Below are 23055 nucleotides of genomic sequence, written 5' to 3'. Positions count from 1 at the left end.
AAGAAAAGCCAAACTTAAGACATTCAAAAAAGTTATGTTTGACGCACTAAAAAAAAATTATCAATTGGCAACACTGCGACTTGTGACGGAAACGTTCGCCGTTGGCACGTCGCGGAGGGTTAAACAAACTCCCGTTGCTGCTGCTGATAACACTGCTGCTGCTCTGCTGCTTGTCAGCACAAACGAGAAAAAAGCGCAACAGCAAAAAAACAATGAGCTAATAACAAATTCGTACGACTTTTATCAGTCAGCCATGACGACGTCGCTGCCGCTGCCGCTGCCGCAGCCGACCGCTGGCCGAGTCAACGTCAGTCTGTTATTTTTTCCGCTCTGCTCTTTCGCTGCTGCTGCCTACTCGCTTGCGTGCTGCACAGTGGCTGGTTCAGTCTGCTCGCTGATTTCGTTGCGTTACGTTTACGCGCCGCTTACGTTTGCTTTCCGTTTTTCTCTCTGTTGTGTTCCGTGTCCGTTTGCCATTTTTTCGGTTAGTAGTGTTTAGTTGTTTTTCTAATTGCCCTGTGTAACATAAATGTAAAAAAAATAAATACTTCGCAACATTAGCTGAATATTTTAACTCACTCACATTTTGTAGTCAATGTGGCATAATTTTTCTTCTTTGGGTTTGCTAGCCAAAAATTCTTCAATTCCCAGTCTCGCTGCGTACTGCGTGCGTGTGTGTGTCTGTGTGTGAGCTCATGTGTGTGCGTGTGAGAGAGCTTTTTGTCAAACGCATGTAAAATAACGTCAAAAGTTATTCAGCGCGACAAACATAAGAAATTAGCATAAGGTGCAACAGCTCACAGCCGTTGTGCTGTTAACGGCGCGACGCACGTGTGCAGCATACAACGCTGACGCAGGCGATCGAACTGAGAGAGAGTGAGAGAGAGAGACTGAAAATTAAAAAAAAAATTAGATATATAAATGTTTGTTGTTGCTTTTGCTGCTGCTTCTTTATATCCTTGAGCTACCTTGCTCTCCCTCTCCCTCTCTTACGCACTTGAAGACACCGCGGGCAGTCGTTCATCTTCTTCTTCATTGGTGCTTTTGGTTTTATTTTGAATTTATGTATTTTTAAATCTTGTGCAAAAAGCATAAAATTCAAAGCGTTCTCGTTCGAATCGCGAAAAGAATTCCGGGCGAAAAAAAATGTATAAGACAAAATGATGACAAAGAAACAAAGGAAATTGTTTGTTAAAATCATTTTCCTCCACTTTTCATTTATTGCAAATCACAAATAAAAAAAAAAAAAACATTTAAATATTTAGCGACAAGAAATAAGAACAATAGCTGGAGCTGGTTAACAAAAAAAGAAAGAGAAGAAGAATCGTTATAACAAAACACAAAAAAAAAACCAACCAACCAACCAACAACATCAACAACTATTATCAAATTTTAATGTTAAGCTTAATTAATTAAAAAAGGAAGAAAATCGTATACATAAATAAATATTAATAATGATCTAGTAAGTTAATCATAAAGTACAAAAATAAATAAATAAATAAAAAAAAAAACACCAACAACAACAACAAAAAAATCAACAACCAACAAAAAATAAATAAAAAATATTATAATAATCAATCAGCTAATAGTTAACGAAAATTTAATATGTACATGCAAGCAATTTGAAACGACAACAACAACAACATATTAATTACCACAACTACAACAACAACAATTGAACACAAGCAACAACCACAAAACAACAGCAACAACAACAACACGGATCAATACCAAAGATGGAGGCGAAATTCTTGGCTAGCGCTCTTTCATTCCTCTCGATATTTTTAGCGATTTATGCTCAATCAGTTGGTAAGTACAACAACCACTACAACTACAAATACAACAACTTAATTAAAAATAACAATAAAAACAATAAAAACCCCTTATGTATATTATGCATATGTATTTAAGCTCTCTTTATATATGTCTCTGTATGTATTTAATATTGATGTGTGCAACACAAATTGCAAACAATAACAAAAAAAAACAGAAAAAAAAGAAAATAAAAACAAAACTGATAGTTTGTGGTTTACAATGACCCAAGACCACCGCCCCTGCCCCCCCCCACCCCCCACCCCTTCTCGTCTACCAATACGCCCTAATTGTTGCCCAGTTGCAAAGCCAACACTTTTCTTTTTCGCCTTTGCCAATTTTCACTACTCTGCTTCCTCTTCTCTAGCGCCCAGCAGAAATTTTTTTTTGGTGTGCACAAAACACATGCCTTTTCACTATATTTTGGGGGGAGTCTCCAAAAGGACACTTGGCGAATTAAAGTTTGCAGTATTGTTAGTTGATATCGAAGGGAATTTGTTGCCCGTATTTCTTGCGGAAGAACTTGTGTTTTCTCGAATATGTAAAATATAAATTTAAATTTTTAAAAACTATCAAACAATATTGTTGTCATTGGTTTTGAAAACCTTCCAGTTCCCAGTCAATTTTTATTCGGTGTAAGCTGTCCAAATAATCTAAAACTAACCATTACGAGCGTTAAAAAAATGATTATCGCTCATTTAAAACATGATTTTAGAGTTTTATAAGCTTTCAGGTTTGTAGGCTTTTCCGGTTAAATTAATCACAGGAGGATATTTTTTCAATTCAAATTTTTTTTTATACTTGACCCAAAGTTCTGCTGGGTTTCAGCACAAATACAAACACACATATAGAGACTTACACACAAACACATATTGAGCGAACACTTTCCTTTCGATTGGGTTTTTTTTTTGGTCTTTGTTTTTTTTATTTTTTCTGTTTTCTCTTTTACAATGTAAAGCGCGCGCACCTCTCCCTCTCCCTCGCGCCACCCAGGCCAGGTATTCTCTAACTATATCTCTCTCTCTCGCTCTCTCTCTTTCTATCTCTATATATTCCACTTGTGTGTCTATCTTCTTGGCCTTTAGTTAAGTGTACTTGTGCTTCGATATTTTTGTGTTGCTTTTTATAGTTTATATTGTTGGATTGGGGGAGGGGTGGGGGTTGGTAGTATTGGGAACGGGCAACGGGACTGGTCGACATTCTGTGTGTTTAGTTCTATTCTGTTCTTCTTCTTGATATTCCACTGTTTGTCTTTTCTACTCATTTGATTTTCAATTTTCCACACAATTGCAAAATGGCAACAGAAATTACCCATAAGACACACAACACACAACAATGTCTAGAATTAAGTTCATTTTTAGTATTTCAGTTTAAGTCTTATGATTTTTTTGCTATCCCATTTCTATTTTCTTTTCGCTCTCCTTCAATTTTTCTTTTTGTTTAACCAGGTACATATATAGAAGTAGATATAGATATAGTTGCCGGGTCCGAGTCCGAGTCCGCCTCCGTGTGTCTGACTGTCTGTCTTGTTTATATTAACTCATCGATTCGGTACTCGTTAGTCAGTCGATACTTGGTACTCAGTATTCGGGTACTCGGTACTCGATACCGGCTGTGCATATTGTTTACAATTGGCAAATCGTTTGGCCGTCGAAAGTTGTATAGCCTTTGCCTTGCCTTGTCTTGCCTTGGCTTGCTTTTATCTACATACATACCACATGTACCCCCCTTTCCTCCCCCTGCACCCCTTTCCCCGTTGCACCTTCTCATCTATTTATTATTCTAAGCATACGATCCCATTTAGCATTTAGCCAGACCATCTATCTATCTATTTTGAACCCCCATTCGCCCCATCCATTAGTGTGTGGGTATTTAGATTTGTTTGTGTGTCAATCAGTATCATTTCCCCGTCTTTTCCTCCCCCTTGCACTATTCAAGGTATTTTATTCAAGATTTTATACAATATATTTTTTCATTTCAATTAGCTTGAAATTAAAACCTGTTTATAATGCCAAACTATTTAATCTGTATATCTTTTTATTGATCAATCAGCTGAAATTTGTAATTTAAGGACTGGGGAACTTAATTGTTTATTGCATAATTGATTTGACTTTGCTCAATAAAAAAAAGAAGAAACATTTCTATCGACCATAAATTAGTGGACTGATCAAAAATTCATACTCAGCGTCGAATGAGTTCCCCCAATTCATAACAAATTCGCATCAAAATTCGATAAATGCCAATTAAAAATTATTTTCAGAATAAACATTTTCCTCTGGAATTATATATATCTATCTTATTTCTATCTCTGTTTATGTATGGGTTATTTCGGGTTATTTTAAAACATGTTTCAGTACATTCGATTAAGAAAAAGTGTCGAAATTTTTTCACATTTTACTCGGCACAAAATCTTAAATTTTTTGAATTAAATTATTTTCCAGAGGTGTGTGCATGTTTCACATTTAATCTATGTGATTATCAATTTTATGTTGCACATGTTTTATGTTTTCCTCTTTGCTGCCATTATGTACAATATTTTCAATGCTTACGTAAATATACGAAATTGAACGTAAAATAATAGAACAAAACGTTGAGGCCAAACTTTTAATATTTACAAACGGTAAATTTTGCACAGTTTTTTGAGTAGGTGATCCAGAAGGACTACAGTTATCAATTCTTAAATTGAAAATACAACACATTTGAATCGGTTATACTAAACAGGTTGTGGACTCTTGTTAAATTGGATGGTACATCTAAAATTGACTCTTAAGAAATAAAAAATGAAGCAAAAAAACTATACAAACTGCATTCAAATTTCCATTTCTAATTGGAATCATCTGCCCGAATGTGGCACCTTACGAGTGTCCACTGTGTTTGCATTCGTATTGTAATTTTAGTTTGTTTTCGTTTTAATTCTGTTCTTGTTCTTTTTCTTCTGTCTGCCATTGCTCGCTGTTACTTCAAAGTGAATTGCGCGAACAAAGAAAAAAAACGAAAAAAAAAGCGAAAACCACGTGTTGTCCAGGTGTGTTTATGTTGGCTTTCGCAAAGGTATTTTTTTTTTTTTTACTGTTTCTTTGTTCTCCTTTTTCTTTCATTTCATTTCATTCATTTGACGAGGTCTTTTTTTTTGCGTGCAGCGCAGGTTTTTTGAACTCTCCACAACACAATTGTATAAACAACAAAAAACAACAATAGCAAAGGACATTTTTCTACACATGTGTGTGTGTGTACCCAAGGGGCGACTTACCTGTTATGTTAGCCATGTTTATTTAATGACATTTTCATTACATTAATAAATGTCAAATATTTAAATTTCGACTCGGCCGCCGAATCCCCCAAAATTCCACTAGTCGATAGGCAAAGAATATCTCAGCACAGTGGAGCAAAATGTGTGCTAATATTAAAATGTATTTTATTAATCATGTTATGACATATATATAAAATTAAGTAAAAATGTTGCGATAACAACATCGTCGTCAATTGCCTTTGTTGATAAATAATATCTAGAAGTATAATTAAATTTACTTTGTCACAATGAACACAAAGAAATAACCTATTGTTTGCACGATGACTGACATTAATTCAACACACAACAATCCCATTGATCTAGAGTAAATATGTATATACGTATATATATATATATATATATATATATATATATATATTTGAAAAATCTGTGAGTGTGCGGCGAAAACATTTATTATTTTTATAAAGACAATAAACATGAAATGTAATTTCCCTTTCAATGTCGGCGTCGTCCACGTCGTCGTTGCAGCGTCGTTGTGAAAGAAATGTCACCCAAACGCCCCTTTCTGTGGGAGAGGGCGTGGTCATATTGTTTTCACTTGCTTGCAACTCTCGACTTGCAATGGGTGGCAACCCATTTAGAGAGGTTGCCTCTGTGTTTCCGGTCGTGTCAGATAATGACTGCTTAAACAGAGCACACATACCCATATATATGTGAATATAAACATATATATAGCGTATATATACTTGGCATATCAGTGAATTGCACCTTTTACATGGGGCTCTGCTGCGTTTCATGCTAATTTATAACACGGCATGGAATTGTTTTCTTTTTTTTTTTTGCAAGGAGTTTGTTGGGGAAATGAACTTTTTTGTTGTTGTATGTGCACTGTTATCTATTGTGGCCCTAGTTTCACTGTGCATTCTCCCCGCCCCCCACCTTTCGCAGCAAGCAGCTCTTTTTCATTAGCAGGCACCTGACAAAAGCTAAAAGTTCACACATCGCCTATTTAGCGGCAGACAGGCACTTATTATACACATACATATACACACACACACATACACGAGCACACATATGCTTTTGTTCAACTTATTGTTGTATATGTACTATATACATTTCACATATTTATAAATAAATACAAAATACATTTTTTCGTGAGAACAATTAAAGTATTTTTTTTTGCTTATACACATATATATGTGTATATATATATTATGTGTATATATGTATATATATGGGTAGACGTCTCTCTTTATGAGTGTGAGTGTCAACAAAACGTATTAAAAGCATTTGTGCACGAAAAAATTATAAATTTGGTTTTGCTCTTATTTTTTGCACTTGAAGCATATTGCGTTTGGCCCACTGTGCATGCAGACATTCGGACTATAAACATATACATGTGTGTGTCTGTGTATTAATGTGTGCGAAACGTTCGTCTGACTGTCTGGCAGCGCAATTTGTTGTTGTTTTTGTGCGTTTTGTCGACGCCAAGTACGAAGAACTACAACAACAAAAACAAAGCAGCGTTGCTAAACCAAAAGCCGTCGTCTCCAACGTCACTAACGGTTGCCGCCCAATTGCCCTGCCTACTCCCCCCACCTTATTGGCGCATCAATCAGCCCGTCCTATGGGGTTGGCGGCCAGAGCCAAGTCAAGTCGCACAGCCGATTTGGTTTGGCCGATTTTCTTTTCTTTTTGTTTTTTTTTTGTACAAATATTTTTTACTTGCTCTGCTACGGAGGTTGCCAGCTGAATTTTTCCATTATGACGACGTCGCGCAAGCGAAATGGAGCTGGAGTGGGATGGAGAGAGAGAGAGAGTTGCCAAAATGTGCGATCAATTTTTGTTGCCATTTCTCTTTTCTTGTTTCCATTTTACAATTTGATGTGCACCTTGCCCTTCTCATAAAAGACAGAGAGAGATAGCGAGAGGGAGGTGGAGTGACAGTGGCAGGGGGCAAGCAGTCAAAGGAAGAGAACAAATGGTGACGCTCTCAAAGCTTTATCGCTTCATTGACTTTGACAATTTAAAATTGCTTGGCTCCAAAGTTCAAAAGTAACTGTAAATGTATGTATGAAAGAAATATAAAGCGGGACAAGAGCGGGTGTAATAAATGTTTATATGCACACACACACACGTACATATATACATCAGCACATTTGTGTGTGTGTGTGTGTGTGTGTGTGTTGTGTCCATTTAGTTTTCCTCGAATCAATTTGCGTTGGTTTTTCAATTGTGCCGCGCAAGCAAATAATAATTGACATAGATGTCTGCCACGGGCCAAGACATAAAGAGAAGGCCCCATGAAATATTCAAAAATTGTCTGACATGTTTTCTCTGCATTATTTATTGGTTCTGAAATGTTGCTAACCCTACCTCACCCCCTCATCCCCCCTCCTCTTCCTTATTGCTATTCAAACTGTGCGCATTGATCGTACATCGTTTCAATTGCCTTAAAACTGTTGCTTGAGGTAAAAAAATATGGGTAAAATGAATTTAGCTTATGTTTAGACAAAACTGTAAGGCAAATAGAATATTTATTATGTACCCACACCCACACGCACACACTCACGCAGATCAACTGACGCACAACTAATGCAACGATTATAATTATTTGTGCTGTGCTTTCAGCATACTTGAAAACGTTAAACAAGTGTTTTGTTAATGTTTGTTTGCTTAAATCTTTTATGTGCATTTGCCAAAAAAAAAACAAAACCAAAATCAAATTAAATACATTTTTCAAGTTCCTTCGCTTTTAATACTTTTACAATTTTTATTTTTTTTTTGTACTGTTTGCTGCACTGCAAAAACTTTTTCAACACTGATGAGAAATGTGTGTGTAAGAGTGCGAGAGAGAAGAGAGAGAGGGTGTGTGTGTGTGTATTATATGTGGACGCCTAGTCATTTTCATTTTGGTTGCTTTTGCTAATTTTAAAATAGACAAACAATTTTTTATTTCAATTTACAGCAGCCAGCCAAGCAACTAGTCAAAAAGAAGCACACACAAACACAAAAACACACAAGCCCCGTGGCTGCTCTCAGACACATGACTCGACGTCGCAGTCGGCGTCGCAGTTGCTGTCGGCGTCGCCGTCGTAGCTGTTGCTGTTATTTATCTGCTTCTTCTTCGTTTGCCTCTGCCTCTGTTAGAGAAGAACTTTTGTTTGTTTTTAGCGAGTAAAACTCGGGGTTGCGTATTTAAATATTTATATATGCATAAGTATATTTATAAATCTCTGTCTGATTATGATAAGCATGCTAATGATAATGCTTAGTTGGCACTTATTTTTTCATATTTTTTTCTAAGTGTTCTGCCCCATTAACATTAAACGACGATGTTCTCTGTCAAGTGCACAGAGCAGCGAGCAGCATTGCTTCTGTCACCTTCACACACTGTTGTCACTGCAGTTGTTGCCTACTCGCTCTGTCACGCACTCTGTTGCTTTTCTTGTATTTTTTTGTTGTTATACTTTATTGCTTTGTTTTGTACGCCTTGCGCTTGTCGCCAATTGCTGTGATTTTTTACGCATTTAATTGACGTGTTTCTTGTGCAATTTATTTAATTTTTAATGAATTCTACGTTCACTGACCTATCGAAACTTGATTAAAGCTTTTCATGATTGACCGCAGTATCTGTAAGTGTATGTGTGTGTGTGTGTGTGTGTATTGCATTCTGATCCACTTGAATTATCCAAAGTCGTTTGGTATTTTGACCTTAAAAACAAACCCCAAATTCGTCACACCAATGCCTGTCAAAATCAATTTACAGCGTGACTCTCAAACTGATTTTTATTTTATTTTGTGTGATTTCACGTGCACAACGACTGCCAATAATAAAAGCTCCGAGACACACACATACACATGCACATCAACTCATCACAATTTAATATGGTCGCAATCAATTTTGTTTCGTGTTAATTAGTTTTGCTTTGTTTTTTTGTCTTCTTGTCTTTAATTTCTTATTGCTGTGTTCGCTGATGCACAATCTATTATTTCATCTGTTTAATTTTTTTTGCAAATTCTCTGTGTAAATAATTTAATTGCCTTTGGCTATAATGATTTCAAGGAATGGGAGAGGGAAAGGCATAATGCATAATAAAACCAAAACGGAACTTTTAAAAGGAATGAATATTAGTTCACAGACACACACACATACGCACTCAAACGAATTCCAATAACAATGTGTCACAAGAGCGATTGCGAGTCTGTGCGAAAAAGGAGGTGGCGGTGGGAAGTAAGAGCAGTGTGTGCTGCTAGCTAGTGCAGCCATAAATTTGATTAAATAAAGTTTAGTTGGCGCTTGCTTTGAGCGTATGTGTGTATGCTCTTTCTATTTTTTTGTACACACTTGCACACTACTATTTGGCACAAGGAATGCGACAAAAACCATGCCAGATGAACAAGCAATAAACCATAAATTTCTTGTCACAAACAGCAACAACAAGAACAACAAGACGAAGAAGAAGAACAACAGTCATAGCGGTTAAACGTTTAGGGCTTGCAAGTGTATAACGAGACGTAAGGCAGAGAGAGAGAGAGAGAGAGAGAGAGAGAGAATGGGTGGGAGAGGAAGAGTGTGTAAGAGTACGAGTGCGAATACGGAAATGCGAGAGAGAGTGAGGTAAGAAGAGAGAGGTGCGCTGCAAAAATGTTAAGGTGTGTTGCGCGCACGTGTATGTTGTTGTCTGTGTGTGCGTGTGTGTGTTAGTGCTGTATAAATTTATAATACTTTTTCGGCTGCGCCCGTTGCCTGCAATATGCTCTATGCTTGTAGGACATACAAATGTTAATGTGTGCCTGTGAGTGTGTGTGAGTGACAAGCGTAGACAAAGGGAAGTGGTGAGGGGGTATATAGGAGCTGAGCTTTTGTGGCTTGTAAATGAAATTGCTGTCTGCAATCTTTTTGCGCTTAATTTTCTATACAATGCCTGGCGGCTGAATATATTTTCTTTTTTGCTAGCTATACAAATGTATATGCGTGTATTTGTATGTCTGTGTGTGCGAGTACGAGTGTGTGTGTGTGTAGCAATGTGTTCTTTGTACCCAGCCGCGCCTAATCAACAACAACGAGTGTTGTGTAGTGTTGACAAGAGTATAAAAAGGAAAGGGACTATGTCCGCCAGCTCGTTAAAACAGCTGATAAGATTACGGTTTTATCATCTCATCAACAATACATGACTGTTTGTTTGAATATGTGTATGTGTGTGTATTTACTCATAAATTTATTGTCATATATTAGTCTTTTTGCTTATTTTAGTTGCTATCGCGAAATTGCTTGTTTTACCGTCGCTGATAAGCCAAATAATGCGGTTGATAAGAAGAAAAAGAAACCGGCACATGGTCAGATGTATAATCCATATATATATATGTGTATTTGTGTGTATGTGCTGTGCTTATGGCCCTGGCTTACAAATAATGCAGTCAGTCGAAACTGGACAGCGTGTTGTGTGTTGACGTCATTGTTCTGCGTCATATTATCCAATGTCATACACAGAAATATGCACGTATACATAGACACATATCTTATATATCTTGTAAATATTTTTGCATAGATGTTGATGTTTGGAGAGTTGAGGATGTAATCAAATTGATTGTTAAAAATAAAAGCACTTTGCGTCTGCCGTCCGCTATCGTTTCTCTCGCTCTCTCCCTCTCTCTGTCTCTCCTTCGCCCTCTGTGAGCAATTTGTTAATTGTCGTGTCGAGCAGTGTTGTGTAACGCGGCATGCGTCAAAATCACGTAATGAAAATACGTATGCAGCAATAACTATTACGTGATATATATTTAAAATATAACATTTCAATTTAATTATATATTTATGAGCAGTCTATCGATAAGTATCGATAACCATTTATATTTACAAACTGCACTTTTCTATATACATATAAATAAAAGAGCACAGATAACAACGAGTCACATTCACAAAGCGACTATTTTTATATTTATTTCGACTTTCGGCTTTAATTTCAATTTTGTTTATTCAATTTGAAATTATGTTGTTCTTTGTTTAATTTTTGTTGTTGTGTGTGTCTTTATTTATACATGTAAGATTTACAACACAACACTCGAAGAAATAAACTGATTATACATACAATATATATATATATTTTTTTACAACTTGGCGCTGAAATCAAATAATCTGAAAATCGATGTTGAAATGAATCGAAAGAAAAGCAAATAAACTAATCGTTAACAACAACAAAAACACAACACAAACACACACACATTCGATCGAAATGGATCGGATCGGATGCTATATTAACCTAACCATATATAAATATTATATAGAGTGTTAAAGACCAATTGGAAAAAGCCGCAGAGTCAATTTATGTTGTTTAATTGTTTTGTACTTGAATGTTTTCTTGATTTCCAATGATTATAGTTTGTTTTACAAATTACTGTTTACAAAAGTTTCCCTACCAATAGATCTCCCCATCTCTCTCTCGCTCTCTCTGTCCATCTCTGTCTCTCTCTCTCTATATGTTGTGCAATAAAATTTGTTGCAACCTTTTTTGCTGTGAGTGTGTGTTGTGTTTATAAACATATACGATTATATATAAATATATATATATAACTTGTGACCCATTTGCCGCCCTTCCACCCAACAAACAACAACAAACACCCCTCGCCACACACGCAATAATCTATAGCGAATAATAATGAGAGTGACGAGTCGTCAGCTGAATTTGCACTCGCCGCATCACCTGTGGTCTACTACGGCGATTCGAATGTGAATATCGGGGAACCGTTTGCTATTACTTGCGTTATACCGATCACCGAGAAGATCCATTGGCTGAAGAATGGCGAGTCGATAACTCGTCACAATTTGCGACACGGCCACGACGAGCACTCTTATACGCTCTCGGAGAGCGCCATTGAAGGTGAGTATATTTTATGAAGATGGAGCTGAAATTCACCACACGACTACAACTATCGATCGATCTATCGATTATCGACTGCAGGCGAGAAGCACAAGATTGAGGCGCATCTGAAGGTGCGGCATGCTCTGAAGGTGCACGAGGGACGCTATCAGTGCAACAACAATAACAACTATCGCCGTAATAGCGGCTATCACATTCTACACGTGCGCAGCAAGCAGCAGCAGCAGCAATTTCCCACTGAGAGTGGCTATCAGACCATTGATGAACTGACGCCAAGTTCACCCGATGAGATTTTTACACGCACGTGGCAAGAGCAACAACAACAACAGCAGCAACAACCACCGCACAAGCAGCACAATCAGCCAACATCGACAATTGTTGGCTATGGTAATGCAACGGTTTACGGCCACGATTTTGGCTATGAGTTGCCAACACCAACTAGAAAATATAACAACATTAACAACGAACTCACCACGCTGCCTTGGCATCATACAACAGCAATAACCACCTCCACCACTGCACAGGGTGCCTCAGGTGCCAATGCCGGCGGCATTCATCGCATTTATTCGGCAACACCGCCAGATTTTCCGCCACCACGCTTGAGCCTGTTGGAGCCGCATACGCTGGCGCCTCCTGAGCCGCCCACCATCCAACTATACAATCAGTCACTGCCCATTGACACTGCCACAATAAGCAGCAGCATATCGCCGCATCATCATCTGCAGCAACAGCAACATCTGCAGCAGCAGCAGCATCAGCAGCACATGTTAAATGCTTTTCAATTGCCGTCGCCGCAGCAGCCGCAGCCACAACAGCCCCATCCGCATCATCATCACAACAATAATGACAAATATCAGACGTATGCGCCGCAATTTATACCGCCTTCGTTAGGTACCGTTACAGCAGCAGCGCCAACAGCTGTTTACAGCAACAACAACAACTTCGGGTTAATGCAGCAGCAGCCCAAGACGTTCTTGCCTATTAAAAAGGGTGAGCACACTCACACATCCAAAAAAAAAAAGAGCAGTAAAAAATAAAGATCACGAGAATCATATTCACACACATACTCACATACAGGGGGATCAATTAAGCTTTACATATATAAATGCGTCTAGGAAATTTATTGTGATTCATTTTTTGGTTGTTTTTTAGAAACTTGTTTTTGAATTATTAATTATTGATCATTTTTGGGCATGATATTTGTGCGCATTTCATCAATAAACTGCTCTTTATTTTATTAACTTTCTTTAAATCAAATGCCAAATGCAAAACTTTTGCTTAGTTTTGACAGACAAAAATAAATTAAAATCTAGCGCTTATGGCATTTATGAAATATGTATTACTTACTTGAACACCCCTAATGCAAACCTACACACACATACACACACATCGAAAAGCTGCTCGAGTGATTAGAAGAAAGAATGAAAAGAAAGAATAGAAAACGGAATGCAGAAATCACTCGTGCAGTTCTCTCTCATCTCTAGATACATACGTACATACACACATACAAACATACATTTGCATTTCAGTCAGTTGTTTTGTTTGTTTTCATAAATGGCCCCACCTCTCAACAAGAAGAACAAGAACAACAGCAGCAACAAGTTTTCACACATTAAGCTCGCATCAAACTCAATTTTTGTCAAAGCCGCTCGCTGTTTTTGCTCGTAACTCTCGCTCGCCCCTCTCTTTCTCTTTCTCACCCTCGCTCTTCCATCGATATCAGCACGTCTCTTCATTACTCAGAAAATTCCCTCATCGATAGTCTAACTTGGTGTTGTAAAATGTTAATCGCTGTCGCTCGCTCGCTAATCGCTACCAAGCCTTCGTCAGTTCTTTTGCCCACATGTCATCATCCTCTACGCATACACTCACACACACACACAAAGAGGCAAACTTCAAGTTGAGCTTTTGTTTTATAATTGTTGCTTGCGACTTGTGTATTTATGATTTGATTTGTTGTGTGTGGTTGTTGGTTCATTTGTCTGTCATCAATGCTATGTTATTACATAACTTCGTTGTGTTTCTATATAATTTTGTTGTTTACCTTAGTTTTTGAATTACACTGCTGTCAGGTGCACAGAAATCCCCCACACCCCCCCGCCCACCTCTCACTCTCTCGCTGCCTTTGTCTCGCTCTCGTCAATTTGATTGATTGGACAGCCGCCATTTTGGTGACGCGTATATATAAAAAATCATGTGTAATTTACAATTGGCGCTGAGCTGCTTGATAAGCCCCCGTTGTTGTTTTGTCCCCCCACCCCCCATTGTGACTGTGACACCGACTTTATGTTTATTGCGTTTGATTTTTGCTTTCGTCGTCGTTTTGTTTCTCGTTTTTGTTTTTCTCTATTCCGGTTGGCGATAAGGACAAAGCAAATACAAAAATATGTATTTGTCACACATACATATATGCATTTTGTATATTTTGGTTTTGTTTTTTGTGTGGCCTACAACTGTTTATCGATTATCGGTTATCGTTGTTAATCTGTCGACTTATTTAGCTGTGTTGCTTTTGCTTAACATTTGCATTTGCTTTGCTTTGCTGAATATTGATGACATATATTAAATACATAAACATATTTTTACTACTATCAAAACAACAACGATTATTGCTCTATTTCGATTGCAGCGCTAACTTTAACAACAAGATCTATCAATAACAGTAAATTATTGTAACCAATTTTATATCTATATACAATACATACACATATACACACATATATATACATATTTATGTATATATATATGCGCCGCGTAAATCAAACTTATTTGATTTCAGTCCAAGTTAAAAAAAAAAAACAAAAACAAAAATAAATATCATTAAACAAATTATATAACTACAACATATCTCTGTATGAAATAGGAGAAAATAAAAATTCCAAATTCACCAACGAACTTATTGTATGCTGTTTTCTTTTAATTTCTAATTTATTTTATTTCTAGTTTTATATATTTTGGGTGGACCATCTCTGAAATTATTATTATACTTTATTGCCATTTATTTAGCTGATTACTTTAAGTATGTTTAGACTTTGTGTGTGTGTGCGTGTATCATTTGTTGTTGCCCTCTTTAACTTGCAGTTGTTCCTTTTATTTTTTCTTGGTTATTTTTTTTTTTTACTTATTTTACTATTTACTTTCAGTTTTCGTTTTAGTTGAAAAGTACTCGTTAGCCGACTAGAAAGTTTGCAAACTGGCCAACAATACACAGCGCCATCCATTAACAGAAAATGCAACTATACAAAATACAAAATAGAAAAAGAAAAAATAAACATCTCTCAGCTCATTCTACTTGTTCGTTCTCAGTACACCCCCGCCCCTCTCCCCCAGTTTAAAGATTACGCTGTGCAACACCCCCACCACCCACCTCTCATTATATATTAAGCGCTCGCCTCTCAACTTTTATCTACAAAATATACTCTTATTATATACCATATAAAATATTCTTTTTTTTGTTGTTTTCTTATATGCATACAAACCTTAGTAATAAATTTGTTTAAGCAATTTATTTTTTATGTAAGCGTTGTTTCCTATTCTTTCTCTTCTGCTCCTCTTTTCTTATATATAAATGTGTACTAGTTTTTTATGTTTTTTTTTTTGTAAATATTCAAACTAACGCAATTCTTTTCTTCACTCTCTCTTTTTGGAATCATTCAGGGCCAGATTCCTTGGTGCCAAATTATGACCATGTGGAGCGTCAAATGAAATTCTACGATATTCGATCGCCGCTGGTGCTCAGCTGCAATGTGAGAAATGTGGATTCCACTGATCCGCTCATATGGTAAGTATCGATAGTGCAGCAGTAATCGATACCTAGTACTTGAACAGAACTTTAGTATAAAGCCCACTTTACAGATCAAAAAAAGTTTCCGACTGTTAACTTACTGTTGACCTGTGTGGATTCTGTGAACAGCTGTTCAACGACGTCAATAAATTAACTTTGATATACTTTGAATCAAAAATGATTTTAATCTTCAAAAAAAAAGCGTACTTATAATCGCCATAAAGACGAGAAAACTAATACATTACATTTTTGCATCTGAGCAGACCTTTTTGTTTTTAGGTTCCACATAAATCTGTAAAGTGGGCATAGGAGAACTTATAATCTGCAGCTTGATTGACTCGACTTTTGATCCTTATCAGAAATATAAATATATATATATATTTGCTTACGTTTGCCCATATTTTTTGCGTCACTGAAATTATAATTATGATTGGCAAACTAAACTTGGCTCCAAAAATACCTTTTTCTAATTTGTCGTTGTATTTCAACCTTACCCTTCTAATACAGTCCAATATGTTGTAAGCGGACTCAGTTGTTCCCCTGGCTCAGCATACACACACACACATAGAGAGACACATACATATACAAGTAGCTGGCAGTTATAAGAGCAATCATTTTAATACGGCACAGCTAAGCACTTTTGCTTAATTATGTTGCGCCCCTCCACCCCCCGGTACACCACCTCTCCCTCCTATTAACCAACCACTTGACTGACGTAACCTGGAGAGAGCAAAGTCAGTGTTAGGTTAGCGGTGGAGGAGGGGGTGGGTGGTGTGCATATTAGCAGGGAGTGGGCCTCTTCCGACTTTGGCTTGTATGCATATATATCTAGCTGTGTGTGTGTGTGTGTGTGTGAGTGTGTAATGACACTCTATCGGTCTGCTGGTCGGGCCAGGGCCGCAACTTGCGTGCCTCATGTTGAATTAGTCCTGAATAATTGGCACCAAAGTTCTTGCAACAAAATAGCAAACAAAGAAAACACCAAAAATAACGGCCATTTGAGACACGACGAAGATTCTGATACACTTGCAGATATTTAAAAAGAAATGGAAGGATTGTTCCTATGCTAGATATGCTATATAGTTGTCCGATGTTGATAATACGCATCACTGCTGAGTTTAATTGGGATAACTTGATAAAATTGGATAACTCAAAAATTGGACTTAACTTAAGATAAGTTTTTACAAAAACTTTGTGTATATTTTAATTTACTTTCAATAGAACGTATAAACCAAGGTTTAGAACAAAGTGGTTGAAAAATGTATAAATCAACCTCCATTTAAGAAAAACTGTGTAGGCACTTGTTGATATAGTAATCCGCTCCGATCGGTTTTATTATATGTACTGCCTATAGCAAGAGGGATAATAGAGTATAGTATATATTATAATATATATGTTTAATATAAAAAATAGAATATATAGTTTCAGCCATTGTAGACAGTCAGACAGATAGAAATGTTACAAACTCTACGACAAAATTAGCATACCCCTCGCAAGTGTATAAAGGCAATTCGGCAATTTGGGTAAAAATACAAAGTAGTAGTAGGGAGTGCTAAGACCCACCTAGCCTCACAGCCCCGAAAATGTGTATCAAGTTCAACAAACTTGTATATTACCCGTTAATCGCTTGAAATATTTGCATATATATATAAAACTGGAGTCTCACCTGTCAACTATTTGAAGTACACACAAATATAAATGAAGAGTGGGTTTTTTCCATGACTTTCACTTTGTATAGCACTTGAAAATACTGTATTATTTATGCTAATCTGGCTATATATATATATATATATCGTTCAAATAGGAAAAAGGATGGCGTCAATGTGACGGATGATACAGATCTGAGAGGTCGCTTCCGGCTGATCAATGCCGAGAGAAAGTTCATCATCGATAGGGCGGAAGAAAGGGATCATGGCCTCTATAGCTGTGAGTTCAAAGGCGCGTCCAAAGATATACATGTGATTGGTAAGTGCTACAACTGAATAAAACAATTGCAACTCTCCAATTATAAACAATTTTGAACTTGCCAAATAGCTCGCATTGTTGTACGAGTGCCTTCAAATACGGGTGTTGTCGAGGGTGAGAAAATGATGATCACCTGCGCGGTTGCTGGCAGCAATCCCAAATTGTCATGGAGCTTTGGTGAGTGTTGGCTTCGAGATACATATATATATATATTAAATGTGTTATATAATATCATCCAAGGCAAGTGAGAATGCCCCAGTCGGCAGAGCTCGACTAGAAGAGCGGAGAAGAAAGTAGAACTTCTGACAGTAGTTTTGGGAATAAGAAAATAGTTTTGTATATTTTTAAAATGCATTTCAGCTAACTCGTTTCTAACTTAAATATAAATTTGAGCTCTCTGCTTGTAGATAGCCTAAGCCCAGCTATTAAATACGTAGCAGATTTACTGATAGCAGTTTGTTTAATATTAAAATAAGTTAAGGCTAACAAAATCGTAGTTTCTTAACATTATTATAGTTGATCAGTATTATTCTATATATGTAAAATAGTGCATTTTATTGCTATCGAAAATCGACTTATATTGAAATGACCAAAACAGATGTTATCGATAAAACGGTAGCTTTTATTGCTAGCGGAAATCGATTTATATCCATGCTCGCAATATGCTGTGGAAGTTATCAATAAAATGCAATAAAGTTTAACTACGGAAGAGAATTTAAATGCCAAATTAGGAAATATGTTGATCGCTTCGACTGCTGATGCTAAACAAGAATATAAATACTTATATATATTATTTATACTCTACTTTTATATGCTAGATTCCGCCTGTTACATACGATTCGCCCAACTTCATGATACTCCTCTTCTCATTCCCCCATACTAGTTTTAGGGTATACCTAATGAAAAAAATGTTTAATATTCTCAGTTTTACATTCAGGCAATTACTCACAAGTAGCAAATAGCACAGGTCGTTATATACTGAAACCGGACGAGGAGAGCAAAGTGGAGAATGCCATTCTAATGGTTGAGAATGTAACATTGGACGATAGAGGCGAGTACAAGTGCCATGGACGCAACGAGGCCAATGATTATGGTGACAATAGCACCGTTGCCACCGATTTTACAACCGTTCGTGTTAAGGGTGAGTGCCGCCTCTGGCTGGGAAGGGAATCTGATGATTTTTAACTCATAATAATTTCTTCTTTTTTTTAGGTAAATTCGCCGCCTTGTGGCCTTTCCTGGGCATCTGTGCTGAGGTGCTGATTCTCTGTTTGATCATTCTCATCTATGAGAAGCGACGCAACAAGAGCGAACTGGAGGAGAGTGATACTGATCCCCAAGAACAGTAAGTTGCCAACAACAACAACAACAACCAACAAACCAACCAACCAATCAACAAACCAACAACAACCAACCAATCAACCAACAAACAATCAACAACAACAGCCACAATACAAGAAATCATCAAACAACAACAACAACAACAAGCAGTCCACAATTAAACAACACCAAAACAAACAAAAATTAATAATTTGTATAACAACGCAGCAGAAAATTTACATTTTAGTTAATAAACTGCAAATTAAAGACGTTTGAAGCTGCATTCTCGCAATGCGCAACAAACACACACACACATACACATATACATACACACACACACATACAGACACATGCGACGTACTTATACACACACACACACATATATATATATATATATATATATATATATATATATAGACAGAGACAGAAACAGCAGCAGCAGCCGTAAAATAAATTTAGCAAAATTTCCCTAGTTAACAATTTATATAATTACACAACAAAAAAAAAGAGAAAAGGAAAAAAATTATAAACAAAATATTTATTTTGTTGTTTGTTGTGTGGCGCGCAAAGCAAATGAAAAAATTAACGAAATAAGCCCAAAAACGAGACGAAAAGTTAACAATACATTTTTTACATTTAGCGGCTTTATTTTGCTTTTTGTTTTTTGTTGTAAACACATTGAATATGCTTTTGTTTTGCGCGCCACAAAATACCAAATTTAACATATAAATTTATTGAACAAAAAAAACAAACTCAAAATTCAATGTGTGCTATACGAAAAAAAATCAATTTTTGCTTTAAAACTGACACAACACACAAAACACTCAACACACTCTACACACATACATACACATACACATGCACAAACAGACACACACACGTATATACTGAGCGTAGTTATCTAGCCATATAAATATACAATATATGTATATATAATTATATATGTATTTAAAAAAAGAAAAAACAACGTATGCCTTATGATTTCATATCGAAAAAAGTTGACAAACATTTTGTTTGCTGCGCTTGTTTTCTGTTGCTTAAACTTTTAAACACACACACACACACACACACCTACACACCAACACACACACACACACACTTAAACACATCTATATGAACATTTTCCTTTATGATTTATATCGAGTGCATTATTAAGATTGGAACGTAGAAACGAAAATGAGAAAAACATGTTATAAACTTTGTTATTAAGTACTTATTGTTTAATTCTACTTTAAAAATGATTAGCAACGCCTTGAATGAAAGTGAACTACACACACACACACACACAAACACACACTCACAATTTTCTATCGTTACTTATGTATATTATATTACGACTATCTAAGCTTAAAAGTTGGCAATAAATTCTTGTTAATAACAATAACACAAACGAAACAAACAACAAAAACAAAACAAAACAACAACAAACAAACACGGCTACAACAAACTACAAAAAGAAAACGATACAAATAAATTTCTTGCCGTTCTCTTTTATATCTTTTTTTATCATTCTCTGTTTTCTTGATCGGTATCAGCTATATATGTATGTAGTTTGCGCCACCCCCTCTTCCCCTTAATCTAATTAGTCTGTACGCACACACACACACACCTCACACACATACACCTCACACACACAAACACACACCAACACACAAAAAGTATTTGTTTTCTTGCGCACTTTTTGGTTTCTCTTTCAGTTCTCAGTTTGCAGTTGCAGTTATTTTTCTTTTCTCTTCTACTTTATCTTGTTTTGTTTTTGCTCTTGTACATTTTGTGAATAATTCTATGACGAAAGTTATTTTATTATGTCTACCGCTATTATTACTACAGTCTATTATTATTATTACAATTTTTATGATTTTTGCGTCTTATTATAATTAAATGATTACTATTATAATTATAACATTTACATTAAACAAAAAAAAAAATAAGAAAAGAAAATCCAACAAGAACTTTTGTGCTATTTTTCGCTTATGATTTTGTGCGTTTTGAGATTGATTTCTACAAAATAAAAAAAAACAACAACAAAAAAACAACAAATGTAAATTAAAAACCAAATGAAACACACGCATTTTTAATGACTCCTATCTGTGTATTGTAGTGCTGTATGTACAAATATATATATATCTATGTATATATATATTTACTATTATGTTTAATTTGCTTATGTAGTAGCTATGTATACCTTATATAGAGATCGTCCTGTCCCCAGCACACACACACACTGACATACACACACAAACACACACACACACATAGCCATATGTGTGCAACATGTATGCGCAACAGTATTATTTCGCAACTACAGATCTGCCCAAGATTTCAAAAACTATATATATATATATATGTATATATATACACAAAAATATATATTTGGGATTGGAACCATCTCTATGTGTCCATGTGCTAAGCGCTTCCTTTTTTTCAGTTAATTGAGCTTTTCACGTACAAAAATTCGTCGAAATTCGTAGTGCCAAGAAAATTGTGTAGCTAAATAATCATGTGAAGCTAATCAAATTGTATTTCATTCTTTTCTTATTTCCTCCCCCTACCAAAAAAAAAAAAACAAAAAAAAAACATCACAATCCGTATAACTAACAAACTGTAGTTGATAAAATTCGCAATAAGTAAATAAAAAATTTAATGCATAAGTAAATAGGTAAAAATGCAACAGCGCCTGCAGCTTGATTGATCGATTGGTTTAATCGATTGTTGTCGCTATCGTTTTCGCTCGCTATGGTTGCCACCCATTATAAATTACAGCTGACTACTAAATGCAAAAAATAAACATCAATTCAGTTCCACCTACCTACCTATAAACGAAATCAACCGTATAAATGTAAAACATCAACAACAACTATAACAATAATAATATTAACAACAACAAGTAGCATAATGTTTGTACCAGCAACAACCAACCAACAAAAAAAAAAAAAAAAACAAGCAACAAACCAAAAAAAAAAGTATTAAATTTGGATTTTATTTTGAATTATTCAATATTATGATTTTGATTGCCGTCAGTAAAATGTTTCTTATATGTATTGATTGAGATTTAACTAACTGGATTGATTGATTGCCGAACCCTTAATATGCTTTTAGTTTTTTGGTTTTTTGTTTTAAATCCTTGATCTTAAGTCGAATACGTTTTCTAGTTGCCACTTGACTCGATTCTCTTGACTCATATGCGATTTTGCAATTTGTTTCTATTGCAGGAAAAAGAAAAGGAGAAATTATGATTAAAATTCCTAAAGACAGCCTCAAGAAACGAAATATTGCGCATATAAATACAAATTGAGAAGAAAGCATTATATTATATACATAATAAACATACAATTAGCGAAATGAGTGTTGTCACAGAACCCACCCCCCACCTTCTCTCTACCCCATTCCCCCTACCCGTTCTTAAACCATCAGTCCAAACCCTTGCTTCCCGTCCCCCATTTCCTTTTATACCCATTCAACATCTTAAAATATTGTATGAAAGAACTTTGTTTAGTCAAATTGTATTTTATTATTAAAAAAATGAGAAGGAAAACAAAAAACTTAATATTAAAATGAAAGCGAAAGAAAATTAACATTAACAAACGAAAAGTGATAGCAGTTAAATGAACACTAAATCGGAACTCTAGTAATTAAACTAAAGCGATCAACAGCAGCATCCAATGATGGGGTGGATTAATGATGACGGTCCAGAAACCCCCCCTCCCACACCCCCCTCAACATCGAACCCGCAGTACTACAACTACTATTACTACATAATAATAATAATAATAATAATAATATAATACTACGACTACAACTACTACTACTAATACAACTACTAAAGATGTCTCACACACATACACACACACACGCCCCACTATCTCAAAAAGGAAAAAAATACACACATACATACATACGTAGGAATATTCGCCATCTTGCAAAACCAAAAAGTAAAGAAGTCGCAAAAATGTTGTACATAACCTACAAAAAAATATAACGCCGAGGGTTCCGTCTGCAGTCTCGCGTATTTATTTACTATATATATACATATGCTTATCATT

At 35.9% G+C, this 23055-nt stretch overlaps 1 protein-coding gene across 2 annotated transcripts; it reads left to right on the top strand.

The window, feature by feature from the left end:
• The first annotated feature begins 1670 nt into the window (after positions 1 to 1670).
• LOC6561982 (neuroplastin) lies at positions 1671 to 22511 on the top strand. 2 transcript variants are annotated; one of them, XM_032735849.2, is made up of 7 exons: positions 1671 to 1809; positions 15601 to 15724; positions 17532 to 17692; positions 17762 to 17869; positions 18618 to 18833; positions 18905 to 19037; positions 22225 to 22511. In XM_032735849.2, exons 1-7 carry the CDS (start codon positions 1737 to 1739, stop codon positions 22250 to 22252), a joined length of 843 nt encoding a protein of 280 aa, XP_032591740.1. In that variant the 5' UTR covers positions 1671 to 1736; the 3' UTR covers positions 22253 to 22511. The 2 variants fall into 2 exon arrangements, with proteins under 2 accessions (XP_032591740.1, XP_032591741.1); XM_032735850.2 differs by having other exon boundaries at positions 18630 to 18833; positions 22225 to 22505.
• The last annotated feature ends 544 nt before the right edge of the window (positions 22512 to 23055 follow it).

Source organism: Drosophila grimshawi, unplaced genomic scaffold (genome assembly GCF_018153295.1).
Source record: "Drosophila grimshawi isolate 15287-2541.00 unplaced genomic scaffold, ASM1815329v1 contig_1377, whole genome shotgun sequence".
In the NCBI taxonomy this organism is placed as follows: domain Eukaryota; kingdom Metazoa; phylum Arthropoda; class Insecta; order Diptera; family Drosophilidae; genus Drosophila; species Drosophila grimshawi.
The sequence above is the reverse complement of the archived record's forward strand: the minus strand, read 5'-3'. Positions and strand labels throughout refer to the sequence as shown.